The 24,134-nt window shown below is 40.3% G+C and overlaps 1 protein-coding gene across 3 annotated transcripts in view; it reads left to right on the forward strand.

The window, feature by feature from the left end:
- Window positions 1-24,134, forward strand: part of pnpla7b (patatin-like phospholipase domain containing 7b) — a 312,946-nt gene that overhangs the window by 37,755 nt on the left and 251,057 nt on the right. For all 3 annotated transcript variants that reach the window (XM_048613831.1, XM_048613829.1, XM_048613830.1), the window contains 6 exons: window positions 3,240-3,322; window positions 5,233-5,321; window positions 8,734-8,874; window positions 13,254-13,413; window positions 15,528-15,608; window positions 23,422-23,550. In XM_048613831.1, coding sequence (XP_048469788.1) covers window positions 3,240-3,322; window positions 5,233-5,321; window positions 8,734-8,874; window positions 13,254-13,413; window positions 15,528-15,608; window positions 23,422-23,550 — 683 coding nt within the window. The remainder of the gene's footprint in view (window positions 1-3,239; window positions 3,323-5,232; window positions 5,322-8,733; window positions 8,875-13,253; window positions 13,414-15,527; window positions 15,609-23,421; window positions 23,551-24,134) is intronic.

A 24,134-nucleotide genomic window follows, 5' to 3' on the forward strand; every position in this document is an offset into this window, starting at 1 on the left:
ATTCCTTGGGATGGCAGGATTGTTGTTTGAGCAGAGACTGAATCAACTAGGCCTATGTTTGTTGGAATGTAGAAGAATAAGTGGGGAGGGATGTCACTGAAATGTCTAAAATTCTGCCAGGGCTGGACGAACTGAACGCATGGATGTTATTTCCCCGGCTAGGAGTAAGATGTTTAGAACAAGGTGCCACTGACTCAGGATTCGGGGTAAGCCATTTAGGTCTGAGATGAGAGATTTTTTCACTCAGGGTGGTGGACCTGAATATTTAAGAAATAAATAGATTTACAAATATTAAAGGCATCAAGGGTTATGGAAGAGAGTGGGAGTTTGGCATTGAGAAAGAAGATCATCCATAATCCTATTGAATGGTGGAGCAGGTTTGATGTGTCAAACATCCACTCCTGTTCCTGTTTGTGTTTCTCTCAGGGCTGGGGCCTTTACCTTTATCATTTCCATATATGACTTGGATGAAGGAACCAAAGGTGTGCTTGTTAAATTGCTGCTAACACATTAGTAAGCAGTGATGTTGTAAAAGTAAGTTGTGAAGAGGACCTAAGGAAGCTACAAGAGTTACAGATTAAGTGAGTGGGCCAAACTTTGCCAAATGGAGTACAATGTAGAAAATTTGAAATTGTCTATTTGGGCAAGAAATATACTATGTATTATCTTAATGATAAGAGATTGCAGAGCTTTGCAGAAGCAAGACTCTGGTGTCCTGGTGCACAAATTGCAAAAGGTTGCATTGCAGGTAAAGCAAGAGATTAAGAAAACTAATAGAATGTTAGCATTTATTGTGAGGGGCATTGAATACAATTGGTGAGACTACTGAGCAGTATTGTTCTCCTTATTCAAGGAACAATGTGAATGTTTTGGAAGAAATTCAAAGAAGGTTTACTAGACTAATACCTGTACTGGGGACATGGTTATTTGTTGTCATCTAATATGGTCTGAAGGAATGCCTGTGGCTTAATAGTATAAGGGAATGGGTGATGGATATAGATATTTTTAATGAACGTATCCAAATATGGTATGACCTTTTGGAGCAGGTGGGACATTACTGCTGCACCACAAGAGCCCGTGGCTGACGGATATATTTTGGGGAGGTGATGGCCTAGTGGTATTATCGCTAGACTCTTAATCTGGAGACCCAGATAATGTTCTGGGGACCTGGATTCAAATCCCACCATGGCAGATGGTGGAATTTGAAATCAATAAATATCTGGAATTAAGAATCTAATGATGACCATGAATTCATTGTCATTCTTGGAAAAACCCATCTGGTTCACTAATATCCTTTAGAGAAGGAAACTGCCATCCTTACCTGGTCTGGGCTGCATGTGACTCTAGATCCACAGCAATGTGGTTGACTCTTAACTGCCCTCTGAATAATTAGGGATGGGCAATAAATGCCAGCGATGCCCTCATCCCGTGAATAAATAAAGAAAAATATATTGAGTTAGTTGGATTTGAATTGGTTGCATATATATAGGAAACTAAAAGTGCTCTAGTGTAGCACTGCAGTGCCAAAAGGTCAGAGTTCAAGTCCCACCTGCTTCAGAGGTGTGCATCTGAACAGGTTGATTGCAAAATATCTGTAAATGGGGAACTAGACATCAAAGGGAATGAGAAATTTTGCCACTGGCCAGAGTTGTTAGAGATGCATTTATCCTGGCCGATGGAACTATTCTGTTGTATTCTTGACTTGTCCTTGTAGATGATGGGCAGAGTGTGGGGGCTTAGAAGGTATGTTACTAGCAAAATGTTAAATTATTGGAGCTTGGCACTATAGCTAGCTCAGTTGTCTGGACGGCTAGTTTGTGATGCAAAGTGACACCCAACATCATGGGGGAGGCCACCATGAAGGGCCTGTTTTTTTTCCAACTCTCCTTTCTCTTTAATGAGAGAGCAGCCCAATGGTTCCTTGGGGCTATAGCGACTTTAATTATTTCATTATACATTCTCAATCATTCAGTGATGAGCAAAACTTTTAACATTTAGCAGTCGCTACAATCTATTCCCACCCTTTCTACGTGAATTTTGTACCATCTGCATTATGTTACATACTTAACCTTGACTGCTTTGTAAAAGTGGTTCTGATATTGCACTAAAAATGTTAAGAGCTCAGTAGATTACTAAAGGTCTACATAGATGTTCTTCTGGTTCAACTACCTACTGGCAAATGGAGAGGAATTCTGCTTAATAGTTCAGCTTAGCTTTCAGGTTAAATCAGTGACTTTGGCGAATGTTAATCAAGGACATTAACTCTTGCTGTGTGAGAAAAAATCTTTCTATTCTGATCTTTTAGCTGTTGACACTTTTGCCAGCTGGTTTACAAGCCACGTAGAGTACAAGGAGAATCTTGATTAAATTTGAGATGTGCAATTGCTTTTCTTAATGAGGTGTAATGAACACAGATGGAGATTCCCTTTTCTGTTTACTGTACTCTTTACAAACCTGTAGTATCCTTCACAGGTTTCCATTTGTGAGTTCTCCACATTGCTATCCATAGATATTTAACCTGATAGTAAAGGTAAGTAGAGATAGCAGGATGAAAGGCATAGAAAGATGCTTCTGCCTATTTTCTTAGCAAGAAGATCATTCAAGTCTGGTCTTGACATACCTGCTTCCTCAGATCATGACTGATTGAATGCAGCACTGAAGACAGTACCATCTTTCAGATGAGACAATAGACTGAGATTCTATTTGCCCTTTTTGGTGAATGAGAATCTGTAGCACTCTTGTAAAGTAGGGATGTGTGATTGTCAATTTCTGCATAAATGTTAACGAGGTGGAAGACCAGATAATGCTTTTGGCGCTGGTTGGGGGATAAATAATTGAGTGAAACCAAGAGATCCGCAGTCCCCTTTGGCAACAGGACAGGAGCCAGTATTTGTGATATGAGTGGAATATTTAATCATAGGGTCAATACAGCAGAGCCTGACCCTGCTTCAATATGATGTCCGCAGCAGTCCTTCTAATTGATGGGCATTGGATGCAATCGCAATTTGAATGTTGAAAATATCTCCAAATTCAAAAACAGAAGTTCTTGCTCCTTTTTTGGTTCTGATACTTCTGGCAGTAATGCCCAGGGCAGTTTCAGTCAAAAGTCGAAGCACGTTTTCACAGCTAAGAATAATGTCCTCCCTATTGAATGATTGATTGATTGCTTTAAGCACTCTTTCTGTAAGAGTGCTTTTTGGGTAATGTGCTCACATCTATGGTTTTGATTTCCCTTGCAGAACAGCAGCAGCAGGGTGTGACTAGGTACAGGTTCCGGAAGAGGGACAAGGTGATGTTTTATGGAAGAAAGATCATGAGAAAGGTAATTTTTGCCATGCAGCCAGATCTGTCAGATGGTTTGAAAAGGCCTTTTAGACCTACCTATCTTGTGTAATTACTTCATTTCCTGCCGTTTAAATGTATTTACAAACATGTTATATCTGCTCTAATCTGTTATGACTCTGAGCCAGTGATATCGTTTCCATTGCTCTGCCTGTGGTACTGAATGGTGAAACATTTCCACCAAATGTTATACCTTGAATTATTTTAACTTATGGAGAGCATTTGTGGGTTGGGCTGGGGAAATTGGTGGCAATGTGAGCCTACACTAATGACAACATGGTCTTATTTAGGTTGGGTCATAGAATCCCTATTGTGTGGAAGCAGGCCATTTGGCCCATCGAGTCCACACTGATCCTCCAAAGAACATTCCACCCAGACCCATTCCCCGTACATTTCCATGGCTAGTCCATCTAGCCTGCACACCCTTGGACGTTATGGGCAATTTAGCACGACCAATCCACCTAGCCTGCACATCTTTGGACTTTGGGAGGAAACCGGAGCATCCGGAGGAAACCCACACAGATACAGGGAGAATGTGCACGCTCCACACAGACGGTCACCCAAGGATGAATGGAACCTGGGTCTTTGGAGCTGTGAGATAGCAGTGCCAGCAACTGAGCTACTGTGCCACTCTGTTGTTATGTGAATGGCTGAAGTTTGGTCCTGCTGATTTTGACATATCTGTTTTGGTATTGCCAATTACCTGTTGCAATGGTGTGTGATTTTTACAGTTATTGGTGCAATTTATTAGTTTGTTTTTTCTTCTCTCTGAGTTAGTCTTGTGTACAACTCAGGCTGATGGAATGTAAACTACTCACACAGCTCCTCTTCCTTCCTCTTAAGAGGTCCTACATGACATGAATGTACAAAGTCTGTGCTGTTTGGTGGCTTGTCTCTGGCAGTGTAGAAATGGAATTGTATAATGTTGTTACAACGGGAATCATTTATTGGAGACAGGCACAAAAAGAATAATATGTTCTAAATCATGCTACACAGTATCTCCTGTGTGTGTTTGGATGAATAGGAAGTATTCTGTTACACAATCCGTCCAGTTTTGAGAAGTACAGCATAAAAAGTGGGGGGAATCTACTGGTACTACCTCATAAGCACCAGAAGGTGGTGCTTGTTCCTTACAAATGAACACAAATTTAGATTACAGTGTTCTAGGTTTGAATACTTCAGTATTAGTCTTGTCAAGTTTACTTTCAGTAATAACTCCACAATTTTGGGAACCATTTCATTGAGATTTTCAAAGGAATTGCGAGTTAGTTGTCGGGTTCCCCCTTCTTTATCTTTTTACACTTCTGTGTAGGTTATGTTTTATTATTGTTTCATCCAAGAGGTAGGAAGTATCACTTTCTCCTTTACCTATCTTCATTTTCTTTCTCTTTTTCCTTAGCAATATATATTAAGGTTAACAGCATTAATGACCATAGGGTGGTGCTGTTCTGTACGGAATAAAACACCACCATTGCATTTATCCATTGCACCAGTGGGTTTATGTTTCAAGTAGATGCCACACCAATGTCACACCCATCCCTTCCTGTGACCACCATCTGCCCCAAGTGTAACAGAGCCTGCGGAAGCTGTACTGGTCTGTACAGCCACCTAAGGACTCACCCTGAGAGTGGAAGAGAGTCATCGTTGCCTGCGAGGGACAACCAATGAGATGTTTGAATGATTGTGTTTTATGATTTTAGCTTGTTGATCAAAAATACTAAAATTAATTGTGCAGATGGCAGGATTTTGATGGAGTCCTTTTAAAATCCATGATTGAATCCTTTGGAAGCAAATTACCAGGTTGCACATAAAAAGCAAATGAAGTAAGAACATTTAAAACAGTACAGGATGATTTTGCTGCTAATTAATCTGCATTTCTTTAAAACCCAGGTGAAACTGTCTACCTCATCACTGGTTGGGAACAATGTGCCTCGTCAGAGGTTGAGGAAGAGGCAGAAGGTACTGAACCTGGCTAGAAGGTACACCCTGTGCAAATTGCTTTAGTTTATTTATAATTAATCCTAATGAAGGGGAGAAATGGTGGACTCTGCGTGACACCTGTTCAGATGATCTCTTGTATCTCATTAGTTATGATCTGAATGGATATTCTGTGTCAACTAGTGACTCTTCCTCAATTAAGCAATGTCATTGTTTATTAAGTATCTTTCTGTTTTAGGGTATATCATAGAAAGGCCATTGTAAATTGGCTCAAATTGTTCTCCCCTCAAGTACCATACGGCTTTCACTGTGATTTGGTTACAACAGCAACAGCGTTGAGATCCAGGGAGAGATTGCCAGTGAGACCTTGGAGTCCTAGTTCCTGAGTGTGTGTTTTAGAGACGCATCTGGTTTAATGGCTAGGCTGGAACTAATAAAATGTACTTGACCACGTAGTACTGCATGCGTGGTCATTTTATACTGAGGGTGTGCTGTCCTTTGGGTGAGACATTTTAAGAAGGCTCCCTCTGGATGTGTATGATTTTGAGAATGTGCAGATGAGTTAGTTCCAATGCCCTGGTCAACGTTTCTCCATCACTGAACCAGATTATCTGCTTATTGATAAATTTACATTAGTTGTGAGCTCTCTATGTGTAGCTGAGTTGCTGTGTTTTCTACATTACAGCAGGACTGGACTTCAAACATTCCTAATTTCTTATGCCCCCTTTTGTATACCTTCGTTGTGTATAGCCTGTCAAAGTAAGGAATAAGTTTAGAAGAGTATTTTACAAGATTAATGATTAGGAGTTGGTTTAATCGAATAGGCAGTGAGCATAAAGCTTGAATGGTTAATGTCATCTGGCCCTGGATGTATGTCAGATTTTAAGTGCTTTTATTGTAATGCCTATGAGTTCTGGCTTGAGTCACAATTTATTTCCATTACCCTTTCCAACCTGGAGTTTTGCACAGTTCCTCACTTTGATAAGATGAACAGGTGATTTATCCTTGAGCCTGTGGAAAATCTCTGCAACTAGAGTTTGAAAACTCTACCCCAGTATGAATAGTGATACATTTCTTCCTTTCTGTGCCCTGACATTTTGCTGCAATCATGATTTGAATAGATTAAAAATCTGCAGTATTGTGAGGAAGAAGGTGGTAGGTTGAAATTTTACGTCAATATATCACCACACAAAACGTTTTGTGAATGCAACAGAGAGGATTGAATAGTATGTAGACACTGACTATAAGGAGAAATGGGAGGGAGTGGCTTGACTTTTCCTGATTTGATGCATTTAATATGAAGTAAAACAATATATAGTGTATGTGATTCATACTGGGTTAGTTTGATTTGTAGAATTTGAGGGCAATTAAGTTGGTACCCGTGTACATGACAACAAAATATTGAACTAAAATCAACACAGTTGAACCGAACTTGGCTGCAACCAGCTATTATTACGCAGCCAGCAGAAAAATGCAAAGCATTTTCAGTCAAAATAATGTTTTGTTTTAGTAGATGTTACTAAGTATTTTAAGGGGTGATGGTAGCTTAGTGGTAGTGTCACTGGCTATGGGGTACATGTGTGTTCAAATCCAGTGCAGTGGTTGGTGATTTTGATTTCAATTAATAAACCTGGAATACAAATCAGTCTCAGTAGTGGTGACTGTGATAACTATTGTTGATTGTGATGAAAGCCCATCTGATTCACTAATGTTCTTTAGTTATGGAAATCTGCCATCTGTAGCTGGTCTGGCCTACATGTGACTCTAGACCCATAGCAGTGTGGTTGACTTTGACTGCCCTCTGAAATAGTATATGTAACAAGCCACTAGGCGCAAGGGAAGTTTGAGCTGGACAACAAGTACTGGTCTTTCCAACCAAGCTCGAATCCCATAATGATTTTTAAAAATTCTGATATAATTTGCTTACCTTTGTGGTTTTTGTCATTGCCAGCAACAGCTGTTGATAGCTGTACATATATAACACGCTGTTGTCCTCAATGTGCCCACATTCTGCTTTTATTCCATCTTCATCCTATTCCTTCCACCCTTCCATGCCACTCATCTTGCTGTTAGCATCTGATCACCAAGTTAGATTTCTTCCCTTATGGAAACAAGTTCTCTATCCAGGAATATCATAAACCAAAGCATACAATGTCTCTAAAATCATATACAAACATTTGCCAGTTGTGCAATTATGAATTTTGCTGTTCTAAACTTGGGTCATGCCTGGAGAAATGGGTGGCTGTAGGTATCTCACTGGTTATGTAAATAGCAGGAATAATTTAACATTGCATTCCAAAATTGTGTTGAGGCATTTCTGTGCACTTTGGGGTGATTGCATTGATATTAAATTAGGTCTGGAGGTCATTAAACCCCAGACACTAAATGTTTCTCTGCCCTTTCCATTCTGTTGTAGCTGCAGTATCTGTCAACCTTTTGGCAGCCATATGTGCATCATGTGCTCCTGTACGCATTAGGGTTTAGAAAGATGAGAGGGGACCTCGATGAAACGTACACGATTCTTAAATGACTTGACAGGTTGGATGCAGAAAGGTTGTTTCTCCCTTGAGGGAGAATCCAGGACCAGAGGGCATACCTTACAATAAGGGGTTACAGATGAGAAGGAATTTTTTTGAAGATAGTAAATCTGTGGAATTCTTTACCACAGAAGGCCATTTAGGCTGGGTCACTAAATATAAACAAGACTGAGGCAGACAGATTTCTAATCAATAATAAGGCAGAAAAGTGGCATTGAGGATTACCAAATTGGCCAGGATTGAATTGAGTAGTGGAGCAGACTCGATGACTGAATGGCCTACACTTCTAAGTTTTTTATGGGTTTCAGTACCTCTATGCATTAGATCCCAGAGTTCCAAATGATGGTCAATGTTGGACACAAGTTGCAAATTTTCAGCTGAATATTAATTCTATGCAGCGTGGTACTGACAATGCTTGAATTTAAAGTTGTGAAGTTTGACTGCTACAGTTGAATTAACAGAAATTGTAATGTTGGTGCACTTGGTGTTCCTGGCAGGAATGGGAATATTTGGTTCGGATCTACATATTCATTGATAACCCTTGTCAATCAGAACTGTCTTTGGATTTTTTGTCTTTATTTTAAATATTCTGGGGGATAATATTTTGTGGAAGTCCAGTGTTTCTATTGTACAATCACCTCAAAATACACTGCCTTAGAAAGAGGGCATGAGCAAATGGTATGATTTGCTAGAAATAATTGTCCACAGGGATCGTTACTGAGGGTGGGTGTCTTGGGGATTTACTAAGAGTAGGTGCACATGCTAATAGATGAGTTGTTTGGTGTAGTGCTGATGGAGACAAGTATTCAATTGTTTTCAATTATTATTTACTACTATTCTTATTACATTCAAAGCACCTCAGCATTTTAAAAAAAAACTAATTGCAGTATTAATTTGTTTTGTTGATTTCTTGCAGAATACTCCGACTCAAGAAGGAGCCACCAACCTTGCAGCCAAAAGAACCACCATCTTCACTTCTGGAGGCTGATCTGACCGAATTTGATGTTAAAAATTCCCACTTGCCTTCTGAGGTTCTTTATATGCTCAAGAATGTTAGGTAAGCATCCAAGTAGGTAATGGCATTTTACCTGTAAAATTGATGTTGCGGCTCTGCAAATTTGATGTTCCTTACAGGGCAGTCGTACTTATTTCAGGGTTGTTTAACGTATCAATAAACCTTCTGAGTAATGTTCAGAATCCAACAACTTGTCTCCATTACTTTGAGTACTGATGACAGCTGTCTCAGTGGACCTGACGCTAAACATATCCAAATCAAAAATGGCACCAAGCATTAAAGTCAACAATGTTGAACCACATTAAATAATGTCTGCTGTCGCTCAGTGGTAGCCTCACGTGAAGTTTGTGGGTTCAAGTTCCACTCCAAACACTTAGTCTGGACTGAGAGTACGTCACCCAGGAAACACTACTGGAAGTAATACTGTTTAAGCTGAGGCTGTGTTAACAGTCCAAGGTATATGCAATCACAACAGTTGTGGAATATAACAGTATGGAATGTGGTCCTTCAGCCCATCTTGTTCACGCTGGTCATCAAGCATCTATCTGCTGCAGTCCCATTTCCCATCACGTGGCCTTGTCGCGATAGTGTGTCAAGTGTTCATCTAAATACTACTTAAATGGTTCCTGCCTCTATCACCCTTTCAGGAAATGTGTTCCAGATAACCACAATCCTCTGGGTGAAAATATTTCTCCTTAAATCCTCTCCAACCCCCTTGCCGTTTACCTCAAATCTTTGCTGGTTATTAATACCTGTACTAATGGGAATTTTTTATGCTTTTCATCATATATATCCCACCCCCCCCAACCTTTTCTACTCAAAACAACGCCTCTGGTCTATTTTCATAGTTGAAACACTCCAGCCCAAGCAACGTCCTGCTAAGTCTCCTCTGAACCCTCTCCAGTGCAATCACACCCTTTTCAGATCCCAACTTACCATTTTAAAGAAGAGCAGGGGAGATCTCTGTGGTGCTCTTCCTGATATTTATTGTTTTCTTACCAGCAATTATTAAAAATAATGACCTGGTTATTATTATAATGATGTGATGGAATCTTGCTGTGTGCATACTGACTGCTATGCTTTACCTGCCAAGAGTACTGTCCCTACACTTTAAAGAAATATTTTGTTGACTGTGAAGTACTTTGGATGTCCTGAGGTCCTACATTTCTTTTGCCAGTCTTCCTTTTTAAACAGTTGAAGCTGCTGACTACAGGATTGCAGGGGTCATGATTAAACTTTAGTGTTCTGGAGTGACTCAGAGGAGCCATGAAACTTCTCTCTGAGGTTAAACATTTGATCAAGGAAGAACTGGTGTGGTGGTGAATGAATAATGGGAGATGGACCTACAGAGAGGAAATGCAACAAAAGAAGGAAAAGAGGAGTTCAGGATGATGAAAGGGAATAAGAGGGAGGGTGAGAACAGATACAGAATGGGAGGGTTAAAATTGAAATGAAGATTATTGCACACAGTAATGCTATCTGTAGCAATGCATCTACCTTCTTCTCTCTCTTTCTCTGTACCTAAGTGATTTATTAGCTGAATCGGCTGTATATTATTGTAGGTTAATGACTGGAATAGTTTTAATACTGACAGTTCTGAGTTAATTATTTCAAAATAAATGTGAGTAAACAACTTTGTAAGACTATTGGAAAGCTATGACTCAAACTTTAAGATGCATTATTATTTTTGGGGCAAGTTATTTGCCCTCTAAACAAACAATTTTTAAACATCGTAAAGTACTAGTGAAGTCATCATTAGCATTCATTCACTAACTTGATGAGAATTGTGGTAATCTGATTACAGTGTAGCACCTATACCTGAGATTTAAAGTGGGGGTGTTATCACTGCTTGGCAGTGTAAACAACAACAATTTTCAATTGTATTGCACCTTTAATAGCATTTTACAAGGTGTTTTGTGGAGGTGTTTCCAAGCAAAATGAACAGAGTGAAAGAAACACTTAAGCAGCATGGTGGTTCAGTTGTTAGCATTGCTGCCTTACAGCGCCAGTGACCTGGGTTCGATTCCACCCTAGGATGACTGTCTGTCTGGAGTTTGCACGTTCTCCCCGTGTCTGTGTTGGATTCCTCTGGGTGCACCAGTTTCCTCCCACAGTCCAAAGATGTGCAGGTTAGATGGATTGGCCATAGGGATGTGTAGGCTATGTGGATTAGCCATGGGAAATGCAGGGCTACAGGGATAGAGTAGTGGACTGGGTGGGCTGCTCTTCAGAGCATTGATGCAGACTCGATGGGCCAAATGGCCTGCTCCCACATCTTAGGGATTCCAAGATTAGGTTAGGTGATTAAATCTTGGTCAATGAAGTTTTCCTAAAGACATACCTTCAAGGAAGAGCAAAAGGCAGAAATGTATAGGGAAGGAATTCTGGAGCTTGGACCTAGTGGGTTGAAGGTACAAATGATTAAGGAAGTTCATAAGTTAGTTATAGAATCATAGTCATACAGCACAGAAACAGACCCTTTGGTCCAATCACTCAATGCCGAACATAATCCCAAACTAAACTCTTCCCATCTGCCTGCTCCTGGTCCATATCCCTCCATACCTTTTCCTATTCATGTATCCATCCAAATGTCTTTTAAACATTGTAATTGTAATTGTTCCCACATCCACCACTTCATCAGGAAGTTTATTCCACATGCAAACCACCCTGTGTTTTAAAAAAAAAATGCCCTCATGTCTTTTTTTAAATCTGTCTGCTCTCATCTTAAAAATGTGCCCCCTAGTCTTGAAATTCCCCATCTTTGGGAAAAGACAACTACTATCAACTCTCTCTGTAGCTCTCCTTATTTTATAAACTTCTGTTAGATCGCGCCTCAACCTGCTACGCTCCAGTGAAAGAAATCCCAGCCTATCCAGCCTTTCCTTATAATTCAAACCTTAACTGGCAACAATCTGGTAAATCTCTTCTGAACCCTCTCCAGCTTCATTATATCTATGACTGGGTGACCAGAACCGGACACAGTATTCCAGAAGATGCCTCACTGATGACCTGTACACCCTCAACATAACGTCCCAACTCCTATATTGAAAGGATTGATCAATGAAGGCCAACATGCTAAGCGCCTTTTTAACCATGCTGTCTACATGTGACTCCAACTTTAAAGAATTATGTACCTGAACTCATTGGTTTGGGCCTTGTGAATGAAAAATAACAACTACGTCATTTAAGAAGTAATGTCATGAAGCACTTCACACAAAGTGTAGTAGAAACCTGGAGCTGTCCTCTTGTATGTGAAAATATATGCCATCTTGATAACTTTGAATAGATATTAGTGAAGACTGTTTTAATCTCACGTTTTCCTGTTAAAATATGGGGTCTGAACTTGTAGTTTTCAAAATTTGGGTCCTGGGCTGACCCAAGCATGACCCAGTGTAATTTTAAGCCTAGCAGTCTAAAAGAATCAATCAACCTTGAAACAGCTCATCTCCATGATTAAGGAGTCAGGTAGGAATGCTGTCATGTTAGATTTTCATTTTCATAGACTCCCTACGGTGTGGGAGCAGACCATTCAGCCCATTGTGTCCAAACTGACCTTCCGAAGAGCATCCCTCCCAGACCGAGCTCCCTACCCTATTCCAGTATTTCCCGTGGCTAATCCACCCGGCCTGACATCCCCGGATACTGGGCAATTTAGCATGGCCAATCCACCTAATTTGCACATCTTTGGACTGTGGGAGGAAATCGGAGCATCCGGAGGAAACCCAGGCAGACGCTGGGAGAATGATGTTGTTGATTTGTTCCCCAAGCTGGTAGGTTGGTTTGCAGACATTTCATCACCATACTAGGTAACATCATCAGTGCATCTTTGATGAAGTGTTGTTGGTCTGTCCTACTTGTTATTTATGTGGTCCGGTCTGATGTGGCAGTTGGCCTCATTTCCAGTTCTGCTTTGTAGTGGTTGGTATATGGAGCCTATTTCCATATGTTTGTTGATGAATTTCCAGGTTGAGTACCATGCCTCTTGGAAATCCCGTAGGTGTTTTTTGTTGGCTTGTCCTATGATGGGTACGTTGTCCCAGTCAAGAATTTGCAAACTCCACACAGACAATCACCGGAAGCTGGAATTGAACCTGGGTCCCTGGCGGTGTGAGGCTAAAGTGTTAGCCACTTGCCACCGTGCTTCCCCAGGTGGTCTCCAGTTCATGCTTCTATACCATAGTGTGATTGACATCAACTATGTTAGTATATTGAATGAAGCTCCTTACAATGGGGAATCAGAACTGATCATACACATGACTGTGGTTCTGACAATAAACTGAAATAAGGGTCAGAGATAGTGTAGTGTTAAACAATCTGATGTAATTCTCTCCTTGTACAAATGCCAGTGGACTTAATGTGGCATTTTCAGCAGCTTCTGTTATTTGTATAGTAGTGCAACATGTCATTCTTTATCCTTGAAGGGTGCTGGGACACTTTGAGAAACCGCTGTTTCTGGAACTGTGTAAACACATGTTCTTCGTACAATTCCACGAAGGGGAATACATCTTCCGTCCAGGCGAGATTGATGACAGCATCTATGTGGTACAGGATGGGAGACTGGAACTCTGCATCAATGAGAATGTAAGATTGTGCAGACCTTTTGTATCTAAGAACAGCTTCAACCATTTAGGAATGTTTTATCCTAGTACTGTTAATTAGTGGCATGTTCTGGTTCAGGTCAAAATTTAAGCCATTAGAGCCACTGATTTTAATAAGCTCACTTTTTTTTTTATTTTATGACTAAGTAGCAGAGTCTAATCACATTGGAGTTGTTGTCTTTGAGGAATTATGTGTTTGGCATGTGTGGTGAAGCAGGGTTTATATTATGAGCAGGAGTCATTACTCATGGAGCTTCATCTGTGACAGAGGAATTAATCACATTGTCAGGCCAGTAAGTCCTCCCATTCAGTGATCTTTGTTACTGACTGTAACTCTGCCAGCTATCCCTGCTATGGATTACCCTATCTGGATTCATCAGCTCCCTAACAGTGTTGAGCTTGATTGCACTTCCAAGTCAACAGCTAAAGTTGTTGAGACAACAAGGTGCAGGGCTGGATGAACACAGCAGGCCAAGCAGCATCATAGGAGCAGAGTTGACCAGCTCTTCTGATATAAGACCAGCTTCTGCATACTGCTAAGTTCAGTAGCTCTTCCCAGACAGTATCCTGTGCTACTGACTGTAATTATACCAGTAATCTCACCATCCCACACTCACTCAGTAATCCCTCCCCACAGCATCTTATGGTACTGATTATATTTGTCCTGATCGTTATCCAATTCTTTCAAACTATCCAGTTCATTAACTCCTCTAAGCCAGTGCTGTTTATTTGCACAGTTACTGATCCAGCTTCTTAAAGATGCTGTAGCTTATTCTATTTGTATCTCCCATGATAGCACTTAAACTTTAAGCATAAATACTCAAAAACAAGAAAAATCCTTCAGAGAGACAAATAAAGTAAAAGAAATGGTTGTATTAATCCTTTTAGCTAAAAGGTTGATGCAGCAGTGAATCAGCTTTCCCAAGTGGCTTGTTATTGGTAAAAATAAGAATGAAAGGCCTGTATAATATCTCTCAGAAATGAAACCAAGTTGTTTTAAGATCAGTGTTGCAACCACTTTGTTCATATGATGTCTTATAACAGCAATAACATGAATGATCAGCTGATCTGTTTTCTGGTGATAGTTGAAGGTATAATGTTGACCAAGAAACAAGAGGAGCTAAAATGCTTTTGTACAAAATTCTCCTCTTCAGAAAAATACCATAAAGTCCTGAGCATCTGAATCGAACCATCTGAATAGGCAGATGTGGTCTTAATTTAAAGTTAGAACTGCTATGGCACCATCTGTTACAAGCAGCATATAGTTGACATCTTGGATCATATGTCCAGGCACTTGAATCCAAGTTTTCTGACTGAGAAAATGTAACAGTGAATTGTGTGTCAGTTTTCCAGTTACAGACTTACAAACTAGCCATGCATTTGCAAAAAATCACACAATAGCCTCTTTACTATGAATTTTCTCATAACTCCTCTCTTGTCCAGAGCGTGGCAGTGTAATCCAACTCCAGATCTTTGTTGCTGGCGATCCATAATTGGCTACTTAGAAGCAGCCTGCGATGGAACCAAATTGCTTTTTGCCTGTGAACTTGCAGTTCATGGTGTTTCACCATGGCATGATTGACAACAGAAGCATCTTGAAATAAATGACTCTCTGTATAATCAGAATTACTTTCAGAAACTAAACCCATTGAATAAATAAGTCTTATAGATACATTTTGTTGAACGTGAGTTTTAATAGTTATAGGATGAAGGTCGCTGGATGAGGTTAAACTATGTGTCAGCTGGCTGATCTAATTGAATGTTGGTATGCAGCAAAGGTTAACACACCAATGGCTTGCTTCTGCTTCTGTATGCCTCATTTGATAATGATATAAACTGTATCAGTAGAAAAGGGAGACATGTTCAAGTTGTGGAAGACAAATTTAGCAAAAATGTCAAGTTCTTTTGCGAGCAAATAATAGACTTCTGCCTGGAAGCATGATGCCTTTCTATTTACAATATATTGGTATACTGATGAACTGTGTCAGATAATCAAAAATACAGTTTGGAGTAGTTGGTAAGATTAATTGAAACACATTAGTGACTTCAAGCAGTTGCTTGAATCAGTATCTAATTTTTTGTTCTTTGTTTGAACAGGATGGCACTGAAGTTGTGGTGAAAGAAGTCCTACCAGGTGACAGTGTGCATAGTCTTCTCAGTATTCTGGATGTAATTACTGTAAGTAAATAGTGCACTATGTGCAGGCCATTTTAATGTGTTTTCTCAGTTGCCAGATGTGAGTCACAACTGTAACTATACAGTACTTTGCTTACTTTTTTAAAATTCAGATGGAGATGCTCCAACTTGCTTTAATGTTTGCAAAATACTTAACAACTTATAAATTTTTTTGATCTATCAAAATGTGGTTCTCTTCCACAAAGTGGAACGTTCCTGTTGTGTACAGTACATACAGTTACTGAAATTAGTAGTTCTTATATGTGTGGTCATATTTGACAACGTGAGTCTCCCCTAACTTAAACCTGACTCCTTTTGGGGTGTGCTTACTTGAACATCATCAATTGCTGTTCATGATCTCAGACAGAATCTAGGATCTAGACAGGGTTTGCTGGGATACAGGGCTATAATAGTATCTACCATAATCTTACCCTCACCGAGCATGCACACAAACATATTCTAGAAGGAACACCAGCTACTGATTAGACGTGGGAATTGTGTCTTGATCCTACCTCCATGACTCGAGGACCAGGGCCTTGAGACCAGTTATAACCCTTAGCAGTCTGTGTTTAGAAAATGTTGTCAGAAAGTACTTGATATGTGTTTTGAGTTTAATTCACTTGTGTTGGATCTTACAGGCCTGGTCACGTGGATTTAAGAGAGCACTTTTTTTCACATTTAATTCCGCTACTAACTGTAAATGTCAGCCTGTGGAATAATGATATCAATGTCTTGCCCAATATTTGCCTGAGGTCAAAAACTGTAAATTTGCCTGTTCTTTTAGGGTTGTGGTCAGCAATGTGCAAAGAACTCTTCAGCGATCAGCAATTCACATGGATTCTGTTACTATTTTGCATATGTTCTGCATAACTAGACCATCTGGGTCCACGTTGTTCAATGCCTTGCATTGACTTCCATATTTTGTAGTGTTGATGGATTGGCATAAACACAAATATTGATTTTCCACTGTATGTTAAGTCTATTTACTTAAATCATAGGTTGCTGGTATCTGGAGATTTGTTTCCTTGTTCCAGCCCTTTTTTTTATTATTAAAGGAAAACTTTCAGTTTTCATCTTCAAGGTGAATCAAATGGTAATATTACACCCAAAAGTCACTACACACAAGGACTGCAGATGTTCAGGAAGGGACCTTTTCAAGGATAATTGGGATGAGTAATAATTGCTGGCCCAGCCAGTGGCACCCACATTACATGAGCAGAAAAAATTAAAGCAATAAAGTTCAAAAACGTCAGGTGTTCCTTTCATATTGTAGCAACCCTGTAAAGACAAAATAGGCACTTAATAAAAATTATTTTTGAATGATAGTTTGCTTCATCTTCAACTTCCTGTGTTCCCTTTCTTGTGTTTTAGTTATGAAGAAATAATATATGATAAATCATCAACTTTTGTTTCAAGAAAGCTTTCTCATTATTTCCAATGTTGTTTTGCGAGTAGCAGTCAAATTCCCCCAAACCTTTGTAGCTGAGAAATGATGTCTAAGGCCAAATTTTCAACCTGCTCATGACCAGAACTCATTTTGACATAGTTCTCTTATGAGAAAGTGGCACACTCATGTGAAAAGCTTTTCTCATCAGCACTGATCATGGCAAGGATGTACTTTGAGGTGTCCTATATTTTATTAGCTTGGTGCACTTGACATGGTGTACCTGTGATCTAGAAGCAACTAATTCTGTTAATAGGAACTGAAATCTGTAAAAAAAATTTTGTATGAATAACAGTCAGGGATTTGAGTTTACTGTTTGTTTGAATGTCTGTGCTACACTTCAATTCAATTATTTGATACGATCACAATTGTTTTGATTGAGCAGCAATGCTCACTTTGTGTTCACTTCTGATACGGCCAAACAAATAGATGTATTTCAATGAGTGACAGTATGTTGGGAGGGAATCATTTTGTTTCTATAATGTACTGACTCATGAAAATCACATTTATCAGATTGAATGCATCTTTCAACTTCAGTGTTGTGAATGTATTCTTCCTCCCCTCCCCACCTCTTGTGTTCAGAATCAGAAGGTTGTAAGGCCAAGGCCCACTCTAGAGACTTGAGCGCATTATCCCATTGACACTTCACTGCTTCACTTGGAGTACAAGAATGAAACCGGGCTTCTTCAAGGCTTTATGCCTCGATCAACATCATTAAAATAGATGAACAGATTGCTGCTTGTGTACAAATGGGCTAATGTCGCAACAATGAATGCTCCTCTGCTAGAAGGTGGTGGGTTTAGCTTTCAGTCTAGAAATAGAAGTATAAAATCTAGGCTCGCACTTCATTATAGTACTGAGGGAGTGCTGCAGTGTCAGAAATTCCGTCTTTCAGATGAGATCCTAAACCAAATTTGTGACGTTCTTTGATGAAGGTTAGGTATAGGAGTTCTCCCAGTGTTCTCTTCGGAAACAAAATCACAAAGTAATTGCTCTAAAAAGAGAGATGAAGTTGAAGCTTTCTTCATCCACTTCTCAGGAATGAAATGCAAAGAAAAAAGAATTTTAGAAAGGAAGAAACTTTTTTTTATCATAAGATGTAGGAGTCGAAGTTAACCATTCAGCCTATCAAGTCAGCTCCATTGTTTAATGAGATCATGTAAGGTTTTGGAGTAGATTTGTAGCTCGGGTTGTGGGTGTTGTGGTTGGTTGGCTCGCCGAGCTGGTTTGTTGTTCCTCAGACGTTTCGTTACCGTGCTGGGTAACCTCATCAATGCAGCCTCCGATGAAGCGTCGTTGTGTTTTCCCGCCTGGTTTTTTAACTCTGGGGTCCGTTGAGCTGGATTGCCTCACTTCGGGTTTTCCTTCGTAGTAGAGTGTATATGGGGTCGAGTTCTATGTGTTTATTGATGGCTTTCTTCGTGGAGTGCCAGGCTTCTAGGAATTCCTGTGCCTGTCTCTGCTTTGCTTGTCCCAGGATTTTGGTGTTGTCCCAGTCGAATTGGTGGTTCTCCTTATCCATGTGGATTGAGATGAGTGGATAAGGAGAACCACCAATTCAACTGGGACAAGCTAAGCAGAGACAGGCACGGGAATTCCTAGAAGCCTGGCACTCCACGAAGAAAGCCATCAATAAACACATAGAACACGACCCCATATACACTGCACTACGAAGGAAAACCGGAAGTGAGGCAATCCAGCTCAACGGACTTCAGAGTTTAAAAACCAGGCGGGAAAACACACTGACGCTTTATCGGAGGCTGCACTGATGATGTTGCCCAGCAGGGTAACGAAACATCTGCGGAACAACAAGCCAGCTCGGCGAGCCAACCAACCTGAACAATGAGATCATGGCTGATCTGATAACCCTCGATTCCCTTACTGATTCAAAATTTGTCTGTCTTAGCCTTGAATATACTTAACGACTAGCCTTGACAACTCTCTGTGGTAAAGGATTCCACAAATTCAGTACCCTCAGAAGAACTTCCTTCTCATCTTCGTCTTTGGGTATCTCCTTTCTGAGATTATGCCTTCTGTCCTAGCCTTTCTCATAAGTGGAAACAAGCTTTCTGCATCAACACTGGATCTTAAGTTTCAGTAAAGTCTCTCTTTCTTTTTTTTTCTTAAATTCCAACGAGTAGAGATCCAACCTACTCGGCCTCTCATAAGAAAATCTCATCATACATGGGATTAACCTAATGAACCTTCTCTGGATTGCTTTCAATGCTGGTATACCTCTCCTTAGGTAAGGGGCCAACACTGCTCATAGTTTTCTAGCTGTTGTCTGATTGGTGCCTTCTTTAGTTTTAGCAAAACTTCCCTATATTTATACCCCATTCCCTTTGAAATAAAAGCCTACATTGCATTTATTTTCCCTATCACTTGCTGAACCTGGATGTTAACTTTTTGTGAATCATGCACAAGGACTCCCCAAATCCCTTGATGCTGGCTCTCTGCAATTTTTTTCTGTTTAAATAATATTCAGCTGTTCTCTTCCTGCCAAAGTACATAACCTCCTATTTTTCCCACATTGTATTTCATCTGCCAAGTTTTTTGCTCACTAACTTAACCTGTCTGTTTCCCTCTATAGATATGTTGCATCACCCTCAACACTTGCCTTTCCACTTCTTTCTGTGTTCATCATCCAAGTCGTAAATCATCCATGTTGTAAATAATTATGGTCCCTACACTGATCCCTGTGCCTCCTCATTAGTTACAGATTGCCATCCTGAAAATGTCCACCTTATCCTAACTCTGTTTTCTATCACTTAATCAGTTCATATCCATGTTACTATACTATCTTCAACACCATGGGCATTTACTAAGTAGGCTTATGTGTGATACCTTTATTGAATGCCTTCTGGAAATCCAAATATATTACAGTGACTGTTTCCCTTTGTCTGCCCTGTTTGTTACTTCTTCAAAGAGCTGTAATATATTTGTCAGGCATGATTGCCCTTCATGAAGCCATGTTAATTCTGCTTGATGATATTGTGTCCTATTAAATACTCTGCTATTACTTCCTTGAAAAGACACTAATAGTTTCCCAATGCCCAATACTAAGCTATTTGGCCTGTAATAACCAGTCTTTGTCTTGATGTTTTGGCGTAGTGGCTCAGTGGTTAGCAGCTCTGCCTCGCAGCGCCAGGGACCGAGGTTTGATTCGGGTGACTGTGCAAACTGTACACAGTTCTTTCTGTGTCTGCGTGAGTTTCCACTGGGTGCTCTGGTTTCCTCCCACAGTCCAAAGATGTGCAGATTATGTGGATTGGCCATGCTAAATTGCCCATAGTGTCCAGGAATGTATAGGCTAGGTGGATTAGCCATTGGAAATGCAAGGTTATGAGAACCGGGTGGGGAGTGAGTCTGGGTGGGATGCACTTTGGAGGGTTGGTGCACACCCACTCTCTGGATTCTGCACAAAAGTGTTTAGCATGAGTGATTTTCCAATCCCCTGGGACTTTTCCAGAATGTAAGCATTCTTGATGGTTACCACCAGAATTTCTATATCTCTGTAGCAACCTCCGTTAAAAACCTATGATGCAACCCAACAAGTTCAGGGGGCTTATCAGCCTTTAGCCCTATTAGTTTCCCTAGTACTTTTTTTCTGGTGATAGTTATTGTATTTTTTCCCCCATTTTTGCCCCTTAATTATTTGGTATGTTTGGAATGAACAAAGAACAGGCCCTTTGGCCCACCAAGTCTGTGCTAACACATGATGACTTTTTGAACTAAAAACCTTTTGCCTGTACGTGGTCGGTATCCTACGTGGTCCGTATCCCTCTGTTCTTTGCCTATTCTCATATCTGTCGAGATGCCTCTTTACCATTGCTATTGTATCTGCCTCCATCGTCTCTATTGGCAGCATATTCCAAGCACTCACTGTAAACAAAAATAAATTGCCTACCACATTTCCTTTAAACTTACCCCCTTTTACCTTAAACCTATGTCCCCTAGTCATTGATATTTCTAATCTGAGAAAAAGACACTGACTATCCATTCTTTCTGTGCCTACAATTTTGTAAACTTCTATCAGGTCACTCCTCCATCTTTCAATGTTCAAGTGAAACAAGTCCAATGTCTCCTCATAGCTAATTCCCTCCAAACCATGCAACATCTAGTAAACTGTTTCTGTACCTTCTCCAAAGCCTTCACATCGTTCTGGTAACGTGGCAACCAGAATTGTACACAATATGGCCAACTGTGGCTTAACTAAAGTTATATGCAGCTACAACGTGACATGTCAACTTACTGTCTGACTGATGAAGGCAAGTATGCCATATGCCTTCTTGACCACCATCTTGTATTGCCACTTTCAGGGAACTATGGGCTTATGTTAATGCTATTAAGGGTCTGCCATTTACTGTCTATTTCCTTCCCGCATTAGATCTTCCAAAATGCATCCTCGTATTTATGTAGATTAAACTCTATCTGCCATTTCTCTGCCAAAGTCTCTAGCCATTGTATATCCTGCTCAATCCTCTGGCAATCCTCACTTACTTTCTGTAGCTCCCCCAATCTTTGTATCATCCACAAACTTACTAATCAGACCACCTACATTCTCCTCAAAATCATTTATTTATATTACAAGCAATAGGGTTCCCACAACTGATCCCTGTGGAACACCACTGGCTACGAATCTCCATTCAGGAAAAATCGTTCCGCTGCTGTATGTCGTCTATGACTTTGCCAGTTCTAAATCCAATGTACCAGCTCACCGTGGATCCCACATGACTTCACCTTGTGAATGCCATGAGGGATCTTGTCAAAGGCTTTGCTAAAATCCATATGGGTAATATCTACTGCCCTGTGCTCATCAATCATCTTTGTCACTTCCTCAAAAAAATTCAGTCAAGTTTGCGAGACATGACCTACCCCACATAAAGCTATGCTGCCTGTTGCTAACAAGTCCATAATTTTGCAAATGTGAGTAAATACAGTCTGTAAGAATCTTCTCCAATAATTTCCCTATTACTGACATAAGGCTCACTGGCCTGTAATTTCCTGGATTATCCCTGTTGCTCTTAAACAAAGGAAACATGGTGGCTATTCTCCAGTCCTACGGGATTTCTTCTGTGACTAAAGAGGATACAAAGATTTTGTATAAGGCACCAGCAATTTCCTCACTATTCTGGGATAGATCCCATCATGTCCTGGGAACTTGTCTACCTTAATGTTTTCAAAACACCCAGCACCCCTTTTTTTGTTTGACATGCTCAGAATATCAACATGCCCCTCCCGAGATTCACCATCCATCATGTCCTTCTGCTTTGTAAATATTGATGCAAAGTATTCGTTGAGGACTTCACCCACTTTCTCCAGCTTCATGCATAAATTCCCTCCTTTGTGCTTGAGTGGACCTACCCTTTCTCTAGCTACCCTGGTGCTCTTTTTATATGTATGAAACGCTTTGGGATTTTCCTTAAACCTGTTTGCCCCTGTTAGCACTCCTAGTTTCTTGTTTCAGTCCTTTCCTGCTATCTTTGTATTCTTCGAGGGCTCTGTCTTCAGTTTCCTGAACCTCCTTTTGTATGCCACCTTTTTGTTTTTGACCGAGCTCTTAATTTCTTTCGTCATCCACAATTCCCAAATCTTGCCATCCTTATTTTTTGTTTTCACAGGACTGTGCTGGTTCTGAACTCTAATTAAAAATAAACAGCAGACTTTCGGCCAGATTTGATCGTGTCTTCAGCTGAGTCACTTCTGCATGATTAAATCACTGGATAACAGCTGGGAGCAGAAACTCTTGGCTTGTTATCTTTCACTCGCCTTCCATACCTTCAACCTTTTCCTCACTTGGACCGATTTGTACTTTTCCTATCACTGCTGAGTCTGGTAGACTGAGCATTTTGAGTTCTTTATGAATTTGTCAAACACTTGGCATTATGCTCACCACTGGGTCATTGTGTGGCACCTAATCTTTTTTTGATTACTTAAGGGTACAATACATACTTCTGTGTTGCATTGTTCTTTAGATTTGCAACAAAATTATCTTGATATAAAAATAAAGCCAGCCCAAATGGAAATGTGTTCCTGAAGAATGTAGTTTAACTCAAGCAATGTGAGTTCTCTATCTATCCCCACACCTTGTGGCCTCCTTTAGTTATTTTGTTCAAATGAACTAAAGTACTGCAATGAGGTTCGAAGGTTATTAGGGATTGGCAGGAATGTAGATTTGAGGTCACGATCAGATCAATCAAATCTTCTTAAATTTTCAAGCAGTCTGAAAGGCCAAGTGACCACCCGGTGTTCCTAATTTGTATGCTGGGGTTAAGTATGAGGCCTCAGTGACATAGCAGTACTATCTGAAATGTTTTAAAATATACAGTTTATAAGTTTGTTCAAGTGTTTATTGCTTTGCTCATTTTCTAGGGTTATCCTGCTCCGTACAAAACGGTGTCTGCCCGGGCACTCTGTACATCCACTGTTCTGCGCTTGCCAGCTAGTGCATTTCAGTCAGTCTTCCAGAAGTACCCAGAAACCCTGGTCAGAGTGGTTCAGGTAAGCAAGTGTTTTGATTTTTAAAACAGCACTGCTGCAGGGAAGGGTGCAGTTGAAATTTTGACTTGGTTTGCTTCCCTTGGCCAGGAAGTATGGAAGGTTAAGGGTTGCTCTTGTTGCCATGACTTGGTGCAGTCTGCTTTCTGGGGAAGTGAGGCCAGACAATCTCCTACATCACTCTTCCTATATTCACATTTGAAATTAGTTAATGGTCTTCTGTGGTTCATACTAGATATATGGACTTTCAAAGCAGACACATTTGGTAAAGTAGATTTGTTTTTAGCACTGAAACTCCTGGGATTAATTGGCCTGCTTGGATGCAAAATTGGCCGAAGTTCAGAGACTGGTGAACAGTTGGTTGGTAGACTGTGTGCAGTGGTGTCTCCCAGGAACTGGTAGAGGAACCACTGTTCTTTTCGATGTGAATTTGGGTATGTAATTAAAGTTTGCAGTTGAGTCCTAACTTGAAAATGTAGTGAACAGTGAACAGTGAGACTCTAGGAGGACACTGACATACCAGTGAAGAAGTGAGTGATGACTTGGGTAGAAAGAAAGGCAATTTAAATTAAGCAAACAAAAAAAAA

The sequence above is a fragment of the Rhincodon typus genome, chromosome 28 (assembly GCF_021869965.1).
Source record: "Rhincodon typus isolate 14 chromosome 28, sRhiTyp1.1, whole genome shotgun sequence".
NCBI lineage: Eukaryota > Metazoa > Chordata > Chondrichthyes > Orectolobiformes > Rhincodontidae > Rhincodon > Rhincodon typus.